The 17,392-nt window shown below is 38.5% G+C and overlaps 1 protein-coding gene across 6 annotated transcripts in view; it reads left to right on the top strand.

The window, feature by feature from the left end:
- tnr (tenascin R (restrictin, janusin)) overlaps positions 1 to 17,392 on the top strand; it is a 188,583-nt gene that overhangs the window by 99,920 nt on the left and 71,271 nt on the right. For 5 of the 6 annotated variants that reach the window (XM_067605816.1, XM_067605819.1, XM_067605820.1 and 2 more), the window contains 4 exons: positions 13,771 to 13,891; positions 15,323 to 15,545; positions 15,713 to 15,813; positions 16,676 to 16,838. In XM_067605816.1, coding sequence (XP_067461917.1) covers positions 13,808 to 13,891; positions 15,323 to 15,545; positions 15,713 to 15,813; positions 16,676 to 16,838 — 571 coding nt within the window. In that variant the 5' untranslated portion in view covers positions 13,771 to 13,807. The remainder of the gene's footprint in view (positions 1 to 13,770; positions 13,892 to 15,322; positions 15,546 to 15,712; positions 15,814 to 16,675; positions 16,839 to 17,392) is intronic. The other variant, XM_067605818.1, reaches the window with a different exon arrangement.

The following is a 17,392-nucleotide window of genomic DNA, read 5'->3' as shown; positions in this document are numbered from 1 at the left end:
TTCTACAGATACATAATGATTATCATTCCACTAAAAGTAGACATTTCTCTAACATTAAGACCATCTTCCTTGCAGCTTTATCAGAACACGTTTTTCCATCCTTTTCTGTAGCAAGAGACTCACTTTCTGTTGTAAACAAATTTTCATAAGACATTGAAAGAGAAGGCATGCAGAGTACAGGATTATTGTATAAGATACTATCATATTGCACACAGGTCACAAATTTAAAAAACAGGGATGGCACATAGCATTCACAATATTACAAAAGTCATTGACGAGCATGTTTCAACATGACTATTACGTGTCAGTGCGGTATGATTTATGCTTTAAAAGAGAATACTACATTTAGAATGAGATTTCACAGAAGCAGGACAATGTCACCACAATACAAGCTGGTACCCATAATAATGACAGTCAATAAAACATAATGCCGCACAGGCTTTAAAATAACCACCTATTGTGGTTCTCTGCCATTGAGCTGTTTATTCGGTAATTGAATACAATCCCTACTGAGCGCTGGGAGCACTTCTTCCCTCACTGTCGTGGCATTGAACAGACAGCAGCAACAGAAGAACGTGTCAATCCTTTTGATCCTCAGTAGTTGCTTTATCGTCTCCCCGCAGCTTATGGTATTGGATTGTTGCTGCATTTTGTGTATCATTTCAACTCACCTTTAAATCATAGAAGAGAGAAAAACAGATAGCACAGGTGGGAGGAGGGTGACTTTTTCTCACCTATTTACTGTATATGAAAGGTACAGGAGAACGAGTTGTCATTCCTGTCCCACAAGAAACAGAAGCCTTTGAAAGAGGAAGATGAAAGGAGAGAAATGGCTTGTGTGAAAGGGAGAGAGAGAGACCAATCGACAACAACAGGCAGAAATGGCGCATGAGAAGACAGACAGGGCTTTTTGAAGTTTTTTGTCCATTTTTGTTTTAGGTGAAAAAGAGAGGGGGAGAGTGACAGCAATGGAAAGGAAGGGAGGGAAAGGGAGGTAGATGACTTCAAGTGCATGTCAAACCCAGGCACTGACAGAATGTTTGATGTGTTTTAATCCAGGTACTATATAGAGGAAAAACAAATTGCAAAATGGCACTGCTTTCTAAACATCTTGTACTTGTGTTTTGCACGTACTAGGAGACAAAAATACTTAATAATAAGCTAAAAATAAAATAAAATACATGATTTTGAGGTATAGTACAGACAGAAAAGCAAAAAGAAGGAAAAACATTTTCATTTGTTTTCTGCACTCTGCATAGGTTGTAATTGCTTTACTTCCATGCCTGAAATGCAAAGAAACTTTCGGTTTAGTTTACTTGCACCTTCTACCTTTTATATATATATTTTATTTTATTACACATTTTTTTGTCCATTTTAAAATGGACAAAAAAAATGGGTAGCTCTGAAAATGGAAAATGAGTTTGCTAAAAGCCATCTATTGTGTGATGACAAAATAGAAGAGCAGTTGGTATTCAACCGCAGCGGACAGTGGCAGGAAAAAAAAATCCATTCAGTTCCTCCTGACTCATAGCTGGGTGAGCTCAAAAGGATTTAAGTATTTACCTTTACTCTCTACATTTTTAACTGTCCTTTCACACTCTCTCTTCTGGTCACTCTGTCTCTTTCTCACTCTCTAACCCTCTCTCATGTGCCCGTTTTCTAGATTTCTCTCATCCATATTCAGTCTCTCCCCTCTGGTAGCTTTTTATATAATTCGTTCTCTTTCATTCTTTCTCATTTTGATTCAACACTTTTCTTCTTGTTCTGTTTGCCTATCTGATTTTGAAAATGTGCAATGAGACCAATAATCTTACTGTTGGGTCTAAATCAGACCTGTAGGCAAGACTGTTTAAGTCTAAGTCTGAGTCAATGCCAAATACAAAAGGGAGCCAAGTTGGAGTCAGGATGAAGTACAAATGGGTGGTCTCAGAGCCCTTCCAAGACCTACCCTGAGCTAGTACTTAAACAACAGCCATTTAAGTGTTAATTCTTTTGAAAGTCTTGAGACTTATCTGGAATATAAATATTTTAAATACAGTCAATTAGACTTAATCATTCAAGATCAGGAGATCAAAAGTGGCAATCTCTATTATGAAGTAACGCACAGATTGTTTGAGTAATTTGCTAATGTACCTACACTTGCAAACAAATGTTGGTGATCCTTCACCAGCATGCAACACGGGGCCTGATTTCAGCTCACTAGAGATTTGGAAATTGCAGTAACTCCTCTGTGATTTAATCAACTTCCTGTAATTGGTTGTACTCGTGCATGTATCATTTTTCACTGATGGAGGCTGCAAGGATAAATATGTAAGATACTCATATCGCACCTTTATCTTACAAAATTAAACTATTGGCAGAATTTCCCTTTGCCACATGGCCCACCTCTGTAGTACTGGCCACTGCCTCAGCTGAGTTCAGCTGAGTCCGGGCTCAGATTACAGATTGAGTAATGTCAGTTGCAACATTATGCTTGTTTGTATTTTTAATATTTTTTGCATGACAACAGGATTTTATGACCCAGAGTCATAAGATATATCAGCTTTTGCTACAACGACAGACAGTAGTAGTTTAATTTCATTGTCGCTCGTCTCTCTTTAGGGGACAAATTTTGAATTTTTTAAATGAAAATGAGATGACAAAAGTTACAGCATCACTTGTAATAATCAGTAATTAAATATCAATGCAATACATCAATGTATCAATTAACCGACAGCATCCGTTAAGTATTTAAAAAGTTTAAAAAATGTTTTCTTGTTGAAACCTTTATTCAAACAATTTACATGGGCTACATTAAATACTTTTCTTGAACATTGTTACAACAGTTGTAACAACAGCAACAATTTGCAGCAGTCACCACCAGAGCTGCCGCGGTATTGATTTTTTCCTTACTGAACAAATTAATGAAGCCATTGAAACCGCTATGGTGACCTCCATAAAAAAAAAAAAAAATTTAAACCTCAGATGTTATAAAATAATTGGTTCCTAAATACCATATTGGCCCAAATATAAGATGACCCTGATTGTAAGACACCCCCCTCCTTTTTAAACACTTGTTTTTGGAAAAATACTTTTTGAATACACAGTGAATTGTAGTCAAACTGCATTTTATTTATGCGAATAGAGCTGCCGCAGTATTGATTTTTTCTTTACCGCACAAATTAGTGAAGCCATTCAAACCGTCTCGGTGGCTCGAATATAAGGTGACCTTGATTATAAGATGATCCCCCTTTTCTATCATCTGTTTTTGGAAAAATACTTTTTGAATATAACTTACATCATAGTATAGTTGCATACTCACACAATCTCCTACTAGGCTCTTGGAAGCGGTCAAAAATTATTTTCTCCGGCAGTTAGCATTTATGCCTGTCTGTCTTTTTGAGCTCCTTATCATCTATCACAGTGATATTTGGCACACTTGACACATTACACGAGCCTTGAGAAACTCCTACAGGTTAAACTGGACTAACGAAACACTTTTAGGGCTGACTGACTCTAACACGCTCACTGAACAGAGTTTAAGACACTCGCTAGCCTAGCAACATTAAGGCTACAAACAACCCATAATGCAACACTCCATGTAGGAGTCGGTTTAACACTGGTACTTTATCCATTCAAAAAGAAGATCTGATGTTGTGAACACATGACTGTCTAGACCCCAAATATAAGACAACCCCACTTTTTCAGACGTATTTCCAAGAAAAAACCCATCTTATATTCGGACCAATATGGTAAACTTTTCAAATTATTTATTCCTGTAGTAGTCTATTCTTTATAGCCTCTATAGTCTAAATGTCTATCTTTATTCCAGTGTTGTCATTAAGAGGCTGACTTTGCAGCAGAAATATTGGTCGGCATTCGGCAGGCACATCATTATTTATGTCAAGCCTGAGAGAATAATTAATGTCCCATCACTTGAGCCGCTCACTCAGTGGTGAAGCAGCTTAACTCTGCGGTGGGCGTGACGTGATTGCGTTACTGCAGTAATGCAGTAACTACGGCAGCTCTAGTCACTACTCAGTATGTTACATTTAATTTATGATCATAGCCTACCATTAATAAGAGGATTTTAGTCTTTATTCTTTCAGTGCATTCTCTAGCTTGGGATCTTTAAGCAAAAAAGGGGGTAGTAAAAGTAATCCTAGTATTTCAAAAATACAACTAAAACATCTTAGTTATCAGCTAAATGATGAATAAGAATAATAAGTGGAACCAATTTCACATTTCTTTACTACATGTTGTCTCAGTTCTTGTTGTGAACATTTGTTTACATCTTCTGTGATAAATTGGTCACAGTGTGCAGCATGGAGCAGGCAGTCATCAGTGGCCTGAGGTTGTATTATTTGCTGTAGAATGGAATCCATTTCTTGGTCCCATCTTTGCTCTGAAACAGCCTTGAGATGGAGGAAAATACTTGTGTGGCTCTCAGGTTGCAGGAGCAGCCAATGAACAGAGCCCAATGGTCCTGAAAGACAAGGCAATTTGGCCAGAGTGATGGGGATAATGAGAAAAGCATCGTAATGTTGCCACAGTCCAATTTACAAGGTGGAGAGAGAGACAGAGAGAGCTAAAAAGAGAGGCTGCGACGGAAAAGGAATAAAAGAACGCAAGAGACGGGAGAGGGAGAGAGTGAGCGATCACCCACGCAAGAAGGCCTGGTATTGGTTTTGTGTTCATGTTGAGGTGGCTGCACATTAACCTGTGCAAATGGAGGTTATGGCTTTACTTCCATAGGGCAAGCATGGAGGGGATAACAGGGCTGCTGCCAGAAAGAGAGAGAGAGTGAGAAAGAAAGTAATGAACATAGCAAAGAGAAAATTCAGTCTTTCCCTCACTACTGTATGTGGCTTTCACCCTGAGAATCTGCCACAGATACTTCGTTATACAGCAGTGGAAGGACAGATTTACTGTGCAGAGTGAAAAAATGACTTTAAGGGATAAAGTAAATCCTTACAGAAAAGCGGGAAAATGAAAACCCTGTCGGAGAGATAAAAGGAGATGCCGGGAATGACAACCAGAGATAATGAAAAACGAGAGCAGAAAATAAGAGGGCAGAAAGAGAGAAAGACCTGCAGAGAGCAAAGGTGATTTTTCAAAGAGGTGAATAAAATCATGAGGAAGCAAAGTGTGAATAAGGCAGAAAATTGGCCACTTGGCCACTCTCCTCTCTCCTGATTCCATATTATGACCCTGCAGAGCAGTGACAAGACAATTGATTTCAGCAGATGGATGCTCTCTGGCCCTTGGTACCAGTTCAGGCCTGTAGCATCCTAACCAGAGGCAGCACTTGATGCTTTCCTTCACACTGACTGCTCATGATCACAGTATCTCTCTGACAGACTGTGTGACTATAGGCCTCTGTGTCTTAGCAGCTGGGGAGGCACTGGAGATTACCATCACAGCTGGATTACAGAAGGCGATCACTTCATAAACCTTTTCACTGTCCTTCTCTTGACTTGTAAAGGGATAGTGACAGTGAACCTCTCCCAAGGCTGACTTATCTGTTCTCACTGAGCCCCCAAGGGCCACACAGAGGAAAGAGACCACATACACAGATTGAGACATATGTCTATGGGGCAGACAGCAAGCACTTAGTTGGGAAGCAAGCAACAGTCTAAAAATCCCCGTGGCCATGGAAAGAGAGCGAAACACACACACACACACACACACACACACACACACAGTGAGTTAATGAAGCTTTCCAGCACATCTCTCTTCCATAATCCAACTGGGATGTTAATCTCCTGTGGGTCCCGAACTGCTAAAACACACAGATACACACACCTACACACACATTTATTCAGAAAGAGACTGTGATCATGAGTAGTGTGTGGGAAGTGAGGCATTCAGTGGATGCTTCTTGTTTCATGATGCAGCTGGCTGGATGAGAGAGGCTTGTTTAGCCATTTGCTCTTTTTCTTCAGCTTTCTTTTCTGCGTCTCTTGAACCCTCTTGTCAGTTCTCCTGTTTTCATGCATTATTAAATCCCTGTAATCATTTTACTCTCACTTGTTTTTGTAATTACAGTATATTGTCTTTCTGAGCACACATCTTTTTTCTTTCAGTCATGTTTTCTTTATTTTTAATTCTTCAACTAATGGAGGAGACTTGCTTATATTTTTAAACTCTTAGTTAGTACTTAGTCATTTACACGTTGTATTAAAAATGTGACCTGTATATGGATGACTAATACAGATAAAAAAACAGGCAGTTAATGCAGCACCTCTTATGCTGCTTTGCCAGGTTTAAATGCATACAGCATGTTTTGTCAGAGCAGAAATGTCACGACCCATTGTGAATTGTGAGCTGCAGCACGACACATTCACACAAGTCATGGCCCCCTCATCCATGGTGACGGAGGCAGTAACGTTCACAGCAGCTGTTAGTACTGTTCTGGTAATAACAACCTGTCATCATTTTATTGCGTCTCGTGAAGGAATCATAAAAGGCAGATCTTCACACCTCCAATGAAAACTCAAAGAACAAGCTGAACAGTACCCTGAAGCCCTGTGTAATACTGTTAATGCCAGTGTGATCCACTTTTCCCTCTCCAAAACCAAAGCTGACCATTAACCATGTGATCACTAACTACTACTAACTGTAGTAATGTCCATTAAAAAGACATCAACAGCAAAAAAATAAACAACTCTTTGCCCTTTCCTCTTACAGGAATTACTCTATTTGAAATCTTAAATCTAATGGGAATAGCGTAACATGCTATCAATCTAAGTTAAATAACAAATGAGAGGGCATGCTTTTTTTCCTGTCCATTTAAACTTAATATAACTAAAACCTTGAATAGCAGTGAAGACACAGATACGATAACATTGTACTCACCAAGGAAACTCCTGAGATCTGAGACTGGGGCTGAAAATGGATCCAATGGAACAAGAAACACAAGCGGAAAACTGTAATTGATAAATAGACGGAGATGTAAGTAAGTCAGTTATAAGTGTAATTTGTAATATGTATTTTTTAAACAAGTGAAATCTGCTTTTTACTGTAGGTGAGATAATGTCACTTGTTTGAAAGGTGGAGGCAGGAGGAAACCAGTCTGGAAACGCAGCCACCTCTTACTGACCACACTACATTGAGCCACAAGCACATTGCTGTATAGTTGGATTTTTAAAGAAAAATTTGTCTTCGGGGACAAATTGTCAGTGGATACTTTATTAGGGTAAAGTTGCTCATTAACTTAAACAGTCAGCTTCTATAAATAGTGAATTGTGGCTACAGCTGTATATACTGTATCAAGTATGCAAACAGAGTCAAGAGATTCACTTACTCCTCAACTAAATGAGTTTAATCAGGAGAGGAAAGTGAATGGAGAAAAGATAATGTTTATAATACGAATGGAAATGATAGTCATAAGTCTTTGGCGCTTGGACTCCACAAGGACATCATCCCTGAGCAGCCATGAGATAGATCCCCCCATGGAGTTCAGACACTGGTGGTGGTGGCGGCTGATGACTTCAGATGAGACTGATAGCCGAAGTGATGGGACTGATGATCCTCTGGAGATTGGTTGGAGATGGGGAGGTGGAGGGGCGCGCATAACAGCTGCATGCCAGACTTTTTAAATATGTCTCTCTCTCTCTATCTCTCCGCATTAGACAGCAATCAGATAATAGGCTAACAATGAAAGTGTGTCTAGGAAATAGATTGAGCATGTGTGAGAGATGTATATGACAGAGCGGTATGAGCAATAGAAGTACGCTTGACATGCAAAAGATAGTCTTCCTCAACTTTTGCTAAGCTCCATTTACTGCGTGATATAAGCAGAGTTGTTGTTGTTTCCAGACGAGATGGTTTTCACAGTACAGTGTATAGACTTTATTGTGAATAAAGTGATAAACAAAAATCATGTAGTCAGTGGCAGTTCTGTCAGAAAGAAAACCCCAAAAAAACCCAGCAACAACAAAACATGTCAGCAAAGGAGGTCCAAGGAAAACAGTCGGGAAGAAAAGACATGAGTGAGGAAAGAAGATCCCGGTGAGTCATGTCTGATGATTCAAGAAACTTGACAGTGACAGAGCTGAGGTGGTAAAACAGGAGGTTAGCAAAGTGAAATCTGATTCAGCTATAACATCAGACAGGAACGGCATAGACTATGAATTCTGCAAGGACCAAAATCCCTAATGAGCATTTTCAGCACCTTGTGAAATTGATGCCCCAAAGAATTTGTCTTTCCTGGAGGCAAAACCAGGTCCAACCCACTACTAGGCATATGTATACCTAATAAAGTGTTTACAGTGTATATCAAGGTCAAATAGACCAACATATAGGACTGAAAAGGGTCAGTTAGCCTTTAAATCATAATCTGTGTATAAGCATGAGCATTTCTTGATAAAGCTATAAAGCAGCATAAAACCCTTCACAGTGTGAGCTTTTGACCTGGTGTGTGCAACCACAAATCCCAGTAATCCCTAAAGAGAGATTTGCATTTAACTGCTTGATTGTTACCGACACCCTCCCTACTCTGCCTCTTCATGGAGAGATCCCAAAATGCCAAAAGAATCCAGTTGAGAAAATGATGCTTCACTGGTGCTTAATGAAAAGTGAACTCCTGCATACATCACATATAATGAAATACAACAATATCAACCACGTAAAGGTAAAAATGAAAGGTGAAGGTAACGCTTTATTTTACTGGTTTTTCATTTTATACAAATTTTTCAGGTATTTAACAGTTAACATATAGGAAATTTTACAGAGAGGGTGGTGTGTGCAATTTGGTATAAATTGAAAAAAGTGTAAAGTTGGTTTAGTTGATAAGTGCCAATTCATTATATTTGGGTTTATACGTAGTTATTAATTTGGAAACATTCTCAATAAATTAGACTCTTAAATCTTTTACTGACTTTTTTGAGTTATAATTTGTACCAAATTGCACCACCCCCTCCATCAAATGTTCTAAAAATTAACCATTAAAACCTGCAAATTACTCATTCCTGATTTCCAGGAAATTAGTATAAAATGAAAGGATCTATAAAATAAAGCATTACCAAGGTGAACATTTTAAAAAGCTGCAAGATATATATTTCCCTTCCTCTGCCATTTAATTCAAACTTAATATTTTCAGCCTCATTTACTGTATTTTTCCATTTCCTTACCTTATTCATTTCTCATTTTTTGTGTGTATGCGTATATTCGGTGGGTGTGTGTGCATGGCTGTTTGTGTGCACCTTTGGGGGATATTTGTGAAAGATGAGATACCAATGTAATGATATTAGTCTGTAAGTGTTCGGCTCTGGGGGCATTAGGAAAAAGGAAGCAAGCTCAGTAATTTACCATTATTATATTCCAAATCGCTAATGTTTCCAACAAGATGTTTTTTTCAATATCTGCCATTGATTTTGTTCAGCTAGGATATGTAGAGCTGCTGAGCGTGTTCCTCTATAGCAGAACAGGGATGACAAAGAACTGTACATTAAAATGTCTTTACATTATTTTATCTATTCATTTTTTGTCATAAATAGCATATACAGTAAGTGCATGAAGTCAATTTTTATATTTTGTTTTTGCCTTCATGATTACATTTTCTTTGCTGTAAACAAGTTGTATTTATATCTCATTTAGCGCTTACTCTTCCAATATCCAACTCCATGTCTGCATCTACTGCATGTGATAAAAGGACTCTTTTTGACTCATCCACATGACAAAGATTGGATTAGTATCTCAGTGTAATTACACTGTGCATTTTCAAATTCAATTCTCTTTTCATATCGACTCACATAAACCACATTGTGGATAAAAGAGAAAGATATTGGCAAAGATTCAAGACAAAAAAAAATCTAAAGCTCACCTCAAAGTTAGAAAGACAAGATCAAAGTGATTTTTTTTAATATCAAACTTATAAGTGTGCAGGTTTCTACGGTTCATTTTACGGTTTTGATTTTTTTTTACAGGGTGGTTTCTTTTGTATACCCTGAATATTTTACCTTTTCCTTTGTGACATTCCATAAAGTGCCTTCATGGTTTTTATTATAATTGGAACAGGCGGTTTCATTTCAGCCTCGCAGGGGTTGAACTCATCCAATTTCTCTCAAGAAAATCACCAGGTAATAAATAAAGTGACAGCATTGTTTCAGAGCACTCTCAAAGTCATTGAATTTACACTCGTCTACATGCCTAAAATATTTAGCTGTGACTTAATGGGAAACAAGAACACACGCACTCAGTTTGCCATGCAGCTAAATAATTTCACAAAGTTTTTTTTTGTTCTTACACCTTTACTGAGTGTCTCTAGATTGAGAGGCCCTCATGCTGACAGATCTAATTACCATCAAGGCAGGTGGACTGTTATTAAAATGAAAGGCTGAAAACACCTGATACATGACACAGCGTGGTTTTCTCCTTGTTTACATGTGTTGGTGTGTATTTTCCTATGCATGCATGTGGATATGTGTGTGTATTTATCAGCACATTTGGTTTTGTGTTGGCTGATGTCGTCTAAGTGCGTGTGTTCTCTCTCTCCTAGAAAAAAAAGGGAGTAAATGAAGCCAGTTTTGAGCGCCTGGAGCATTTTGATTCTCTTCACTCTGAATGAGTGGGTCTGTCCTTAATTGAGGCTCCATGAAAAACCTTCTCTCGTTGTGCATTGAAATGCTTGCGGGCATTAGCCTGAACCATGACCCGATGACTTACGTAAAATCCTGTGACTTTGAGCCGCTTTCAAACTTTTGTCACTGCTAGTTGATGTATGGCTCTATATTTGGTAGATGTTTAAAAGCATTATGCCTTAAGGCAAGACACTTTGCATGCATACTGTTCATGAGACCTTTATGTCTTTTGTCTATAGTGAAATAAAAAGGTTGCATGACACTTTGATCTCATGATAGATCTATTTTTACCTGTATTTCTTCATTATAGAATAGAAACTGGTATATAATAGAGCCCAATTGATGTACAGTATTGGCTGATATTATTAGCTGACTTTAGCCTATAGCAGATAAATCAGTATCAGCGTATAGATCAGCTGATAAGTAACAAGAAACTTAAGTACAGAAATGCCAAAGATATGCTTGATATAATTTAGAAACAGCGCCACCATTACATAGTTTGTCCACCGGAGAGTCCACCACTGTCAATTTCCAAGACGCTTCCTGGAAAGAGCTATGTGATTTGGCACTAATTATAGCTAAAATAGCCAGTGTTCACTTGGCATACAGAACTTCATCTAAACATGTAAAAATGTGAAATGTTTCTATAGACAAACATACAATTCAACATATACAGTGATAAAACATGTCCAATAATAAATAGATAATGGATTAATATTTGCCTGGATTTAAAAGGAGCTCTTCTTTCAACGACCTTACAGTTTTTAAATAATTTGTACTAAATTATTCTTTCCAAGAAACTTCTAGGAAATTATTAAGAACTTATTCAAAACTTACAGACCCACAAAGTTTACCAAAAATGATTCTTTATGTTACGTGTTTATGTCAACAAAAAACAAATATTGACTGATGTATCATTTTGAAATTCACAAATTTCAATATCGTAACAGCTTTAAAAAAAATTTGTAATGAAACACAATATGATGGCAACACATTTATTCACATTTATTATTAAATCATTTATTCATTTTCATTCCTCTCTCTCTCCCCGCTTTTCCTGCTCTCGTACTCTTAGTTAACAAATCATATTCTACCACGATTTCTAACAGCCTATCATATCTTAGCTGCCAAAGTTTAAATCTGTTCTTCTCTCTGTCGCCTCAGCTGTCATTTCAGTGCGAATGGTCACGACCCTCTGCCACCCCATTCACCTTCACTTCATCACGTCAGTGCTAGAAGCCCGCTCTTCTTCTCATCATCCAGATCTCAATATTCCCCTAGTCATCGTCCACAACCAGTGTCTAGACTCCATTAGGGATATCCTATTCTATTCTCACCCTAACTTCCCTCTTATAAATATGACATCATCTAATCACCGAGGACTTTTCACATTTTCATCTTATTATACATGTTCAATAAAATGATTGTCACTTAAAAATTGAAGTCTCTCCTGATTGAGCTAGAGAGAGCCATTTTACATCATGCTTTTTACATAATGTGAGTTAAAAATCCATATAGTGCCATTTATCATCATCACATCTCTTAAGCATGCATCCGAACCACCTACTGAAGCTAGCCAAAGGGACGCTGCCTCAGCTAATGGCTGTGAACAGGACGGTTCCAGCTGGCTTTGTCCATCTCACTCCTTCATCATCTACACGCTTCTCATTTGTTCAGTGAATTCACCAGTTAAACGGCTCGTGTCGTGTCAGACGGCAGCTGCATGCTTGAGGGCAGGTTTCAGAGTAGAACATTTTCCATCTCTTCAGCGTAGGGGGGGCTGCAGCATTGGCTGGGAGACGATTCCAGCGAGGCCAAATTCATTTTTAAAAGCAGCATTGTCTGAGGCAAGGCACGCTGTAGATTGTAACATATGACCAGCTATCTTTCCCTTATGGGTCTTTTATGATATACTGTATGTGACAACATTGTAGACCTATATGAGTGTTTCCTTTCACCACACACACACAAATGTACACACATGTACTGGAACAAAAGTTGTAGATTATTATAAGTGAAGTATATGCTCAGGTGGGCACAAAGTTTATTGAAAAGGGAAGTCTGAGAAAAGTCTAGGACATCAGTATGTATGCATCCATTTCAAAAACATTTTATTTTCCCTGAATGAGACAAACTTAAAGGGACACATTTTGTGCACACAGTGGGATTCTCTCTGTTTCTCATTTATGTGCAAATACACTGATGTCTCAACATTTTCACCCTAAATGATCAAAAACAGCCCGAGCCAGTTAGGTGTGATAAGAAGACTTCCATCTGGCTCTCACAAAAGGTGCCAGCTGAAAGCAATAGCCTGCTTCACCAACATGAGATGCATTGTTGTGATGAAAGAGGTTCTTGAATACAGACTCTGCACAGGCACAGCTGTGAGATGCTTTAAAAAAAAAAAAAAAAAAACCCTTCTGAAAGGATTACTGCCCACACATATATAAGCACGAACTTGCTAAAACTCAAGGGAATTGCGCCTAAAATGATTGCACACGCACACACACACACACTGTTACTGACATCATTGCTTTTTAGTTTGTATAACCAGCTATCACCATACTTGCATGATAAAACATATTTGCAGTTGGTGTAAGATGTTTGATTCAGCTGATAATGACAAACAATCCAAATAGTCGCCTTAAAAGCAAACTTCAGCTCTGCACCGTGTCTGTGCTGATATGCGACGGTCGGCTTGAAGGATCCGCATCAGTTTTTCCTCTGTGCCGCTTTTATTTCAGCGTGTCCCTGTTCTCACTTCCACACTCAATGGAGAGGGGATTACAGCGGCATCACTCAAACCATGTCTCTGCTGAAATCCATCTATCAACTCTCTCCCTGAGCAATATTTCTGGATTCCCCCCATGTGGAAAGATCAAATATTTGGTATTGCACAGAGAAATACATTCAAAGGTTCTTAGCTGGTTGCCTAATCCCTGGAAGAGTATTTTTTTCCTTCTTAAGCCAATTATTTTACATCTGATCAAAGGCATTTATTTACCATTTACAGAGGATAAGCCGATAGTAGAGGGACTTCCCTTACATGCACGCACATGAAAGACCCACAGACATGCACATACACATACATTTCCATACTGCCACATTAAAAACTACACTGGAACAGCTACAAATGTATACCGAAGACTTGTTTTACTAACTCTTCACTTTCCCTTGCTCTCTCTTTCTCCCTCTCTCTCTCTCTCAGGTGTGAGTGGACGGGAGTGGTAAGGTTTCTTCTCAGCATGCCACTGGCACAGCAGCATCACAGGGCCACTGTGCCCACAACAGGCTGGGTCCTGGCTTTGGTTCTGTTTCTTGCTCTACAGGTAAAATCTGTTCTGACAAAATATCCCACTACTTTTTTCATTGTAGGGAGCTGCCCAGGGCTTTTTTTCATATTTAATATTTATTTCCAATCTTCTATTTTTGGCAGAGATGTTAATCACTTGACTCTGGGCACAAATCTGTTCAAATCCTATCCCGGCTAGTTTGAGTATCAAAGAGTAGTTATGATTCAGACTACCTGCACATTCCCTGTGTGTGTGTATTTAGCATTTCATATTAGTTGTTTACTGTATATTTCTCCCATCTTCTGTTCATATTGTTCATTCTGTTAATATCTTAGCATATTCATACCCACCATTACTATTTTTATTTATATATACACTGCACTGCACTTTACTGCTTCTTTTGTACTTCTGGTTAGATGCTAAACTGCATTTGTTGTCTCAGTACTTCTTCTCCGTGCAATGACAACAGAGTTGAGTCTAATCTAAAAAAAGAAGTACAAAGTACTGTTGCTATGTCTGTCAAGCTTTCAGTCCTCGCATGGCACAGAGACTGTTTACAATAATTGTAGCAGATTTACCACAATGGGTCCTTGACTATAGAGGAAGGTAGACAGAATCTGGCTTTCTAGCTGGTGGCTGTTGATTTTGGCAGCTGAAATGACAACTGTCACTGGAAGATTTTATCAGCTGTAGCTAGCTAATTAAACTAGTGTTAGCGCCATGAATTGGTAAGAAAATGGTGTATGTGGATGACTTTTAACATTTCTAACTGACTTGTTTTGAAAGAGAATCTTGTAAGAGATCCTAAATAATACATTGATGATGATATTTTGCTAAAGGACATCTTCACCACTAGGTCAAACATGTAGACATGGAAATATGTTGCTCTTGTTTTGCAGTGTAGAGTTTGTTAGTCCTTGTAAGAAATGTAAGATGAGACTGTTTCATACTAACATAACTGTTTTGCTGCTTAGCTTATAAGAGAACATCCAGGCAACTACTATTGATCATTGATCATATACTAATAACATTTTTAACAAATCTACAATGTTCATATTCAACAAGATGGCAGATAATAGTTGATCCTATGGTCTTTAGACTTTTCTGCCGGTGGCTGCATTTCTGCTCATCATTCCTTTTCTTTTGAAATTGTTCTTTCTTATATAATAGACATTCTTTGAGCTCTCTGACAGACACAAACAGACCACAATCTGAAAATCCTGAACTTTCACCACAGTTTTCCTCAAATTATCTAAATTTTGAATGTGAATATTGTTTTGTCAGTGTTGGGAGTGTTGAGAAAATCCCTCATATTCAGTACATATCAATGTCATTTTGTTTTGTGTCCCTGTTGGGTCTTTCCTCCATCATTCTGTAAACACAAGATATGAAGGGCACAAACAACAGGAAACCCCTGAGTCCAAACCACATGCAATGTTTTTCGTTTCACATTGTCTCTCTCTGCAGGGTGCCGCTCATGCTGCTCCATCAGGAGACAGTAAGCTGGTTCGTACCACCAGAGTGAAGAGACAGACCCCAGGGGGGGATCAGCCCCCATCCGCTTCCCCAGCCAATCAAACCCTGTGGGAGCAACCTGTGGTCTTTAACCACGTCTACAACATCAATGTACCCTTGGAGTCTCTTTGCTCGGTCGACCTGGACGCCTCTGCGCCACCCGCCCCAGGTGATGGTGAGGTCTTCTGATCGATTGACTGTTTGGGTTGAAACTTACTGTAGTTGTTTTATCTGCTGTCCTGGAGGCACTTTTTGTTCGCACACTTACACACAGACACAAAAACAAGCTGTATTTACTGGGGTTTTTTTTATATTTTGAGACCTATTCTTTTTATCTCAAAGGTTCTCGTGCTGAGCTGGGGTCCACACCCTCTGTGGAGGGTCCGATGGATCCAACAGGACCAGCAGAGTACACTGAACAGACCCTAGATGCTGAGAGCCAGGTAAGTTTTTTAGCAATATTTTATTTGCATTTAATTGGCAGTAAAGCATAGAGATGACATATTTCAGATGATACAGAATGAAATGTGAAGAAAAGCTAACTGTCTCATGTGGAGTGGAAACATTTCTGAAGGACATCTGTTTCATCACACATAGACATTTTCATGCAGATGTTTATGGTGAAATTTTATTTTAACCAGACTTATTTAAAGCTATACTTCACACAAAAGCTAAACTAAAGTACCCAATCTATTGAGTATCAAACATTCAACCCTGCAGACTAGGAAGGTGGCTGTACAAACTGCTTATTCATCCTTTAGAATAATGGAAGCTTGAATTCAAGTTGGTTACAATGGATTCAAACAGTGAGCAGTTTTCAAGGTGGAAAACATAAAAACATGCAAAGAAAATTGTCAAACCACTCATCTAACAGTCACACATTTGCCAAGATATAGCACAAATACATAACTTCCCTTTTCTATTCTAACAGAAGACTGTGAGCTTGTTTGTAGGTGCCTACATTGTTTTGCACACACAAAAGCGCCCACCATTTGCTCTTTGCTCTTGCTCTTTAGTAGAAGTGGACAATGCAAGGGGTGTTCAAAGATGTTTCTACAAATGTTCTGATACTTTTTATTGCAACATGAAAACTGACTATAGCCTCAGTTACCACTGACAGACAAAACTGCAATTTATATTTTATTAAGCCGACAGGGCTACAGGTGATTGTTGGATACTTGAAAAATAGATTTTGGGTAGAGCATCACTTTAAAATAAATAAAATATGTATCTCTCTAGATGTACTTAATTAATGCATTTAAATCCCAAAATACGCTTCTTTACCAAACTGTCCTCCTTGTCCAGGTAACGTTCACTCACCGCATCAACATCCCAAAAGCAGCATGCGGTTGTCCGGCAACAATCACAATCCAGCAGCTTGCCACACGGGTGGAGATGCTGGAGAGAGAAGTTTCCCTGCTCAGAGCTCAGTGTGGATCTGGTTGTTGTGGGGAGAGCTCAGCCATGGGTGAGTGTTGTTTAACAGAGAATAACAAAAGCTTATGGATAAAGTTGGAGGATGGTGTTTTTCTGTATATAAACAATTTTACCAAGAGTATTTGCACAAAAACATCTTGGTGTCAAACACTAGAATCTACAGTAGGAAGTAAGGATATAAAGCAGTGCAAGAAAAACATTCAAAGCAGGCTGTTTCATATGTGACAAGAAGAAAAAAAACAGGTAATACAGGTAAAACAGGTAGAAAAAACTGTTTATACCATGAATGATTTTTGAGATAGTACAGAGAAGAAAGATGGCAGCAGACTATTAATGCTGGAGGGCAATTTTTTTTTTTTTTTCTGCTGCACAGTCTCGGCCCAAAAAGGTGTGAAGAAACCTTTTCTATTGGTAAAAAATGTGTTCACTATTCAGGAGATGCTGCCATTATAATATGAGGGGACTGGAATGGATAGAGTTATAGGATATATTATGGTTAAAGGATCTGGTCCATTGACACCATCACCCCATTCAAATATTTTCTGAAAACGCTCCATCTCTACAGTGAGAATGTGATTATCTCCA

Source organism: Thunnus thynnus, chromosome 12 (assembly GCF_963924715.1).
Source record: "Thunnus thynnus chromosome 12, fThuThy2.1, whole genome shotgun sequence".
Lineage (NCBI taxonomy): Eukaryota > Metazoa > Chordata > Actinopteri > Scombriformes > Scombridae > Thunnus > Thunnus thynnus.
This window is presented reverse-complemented; position numbering and strand designations above follow the sequence as displayed.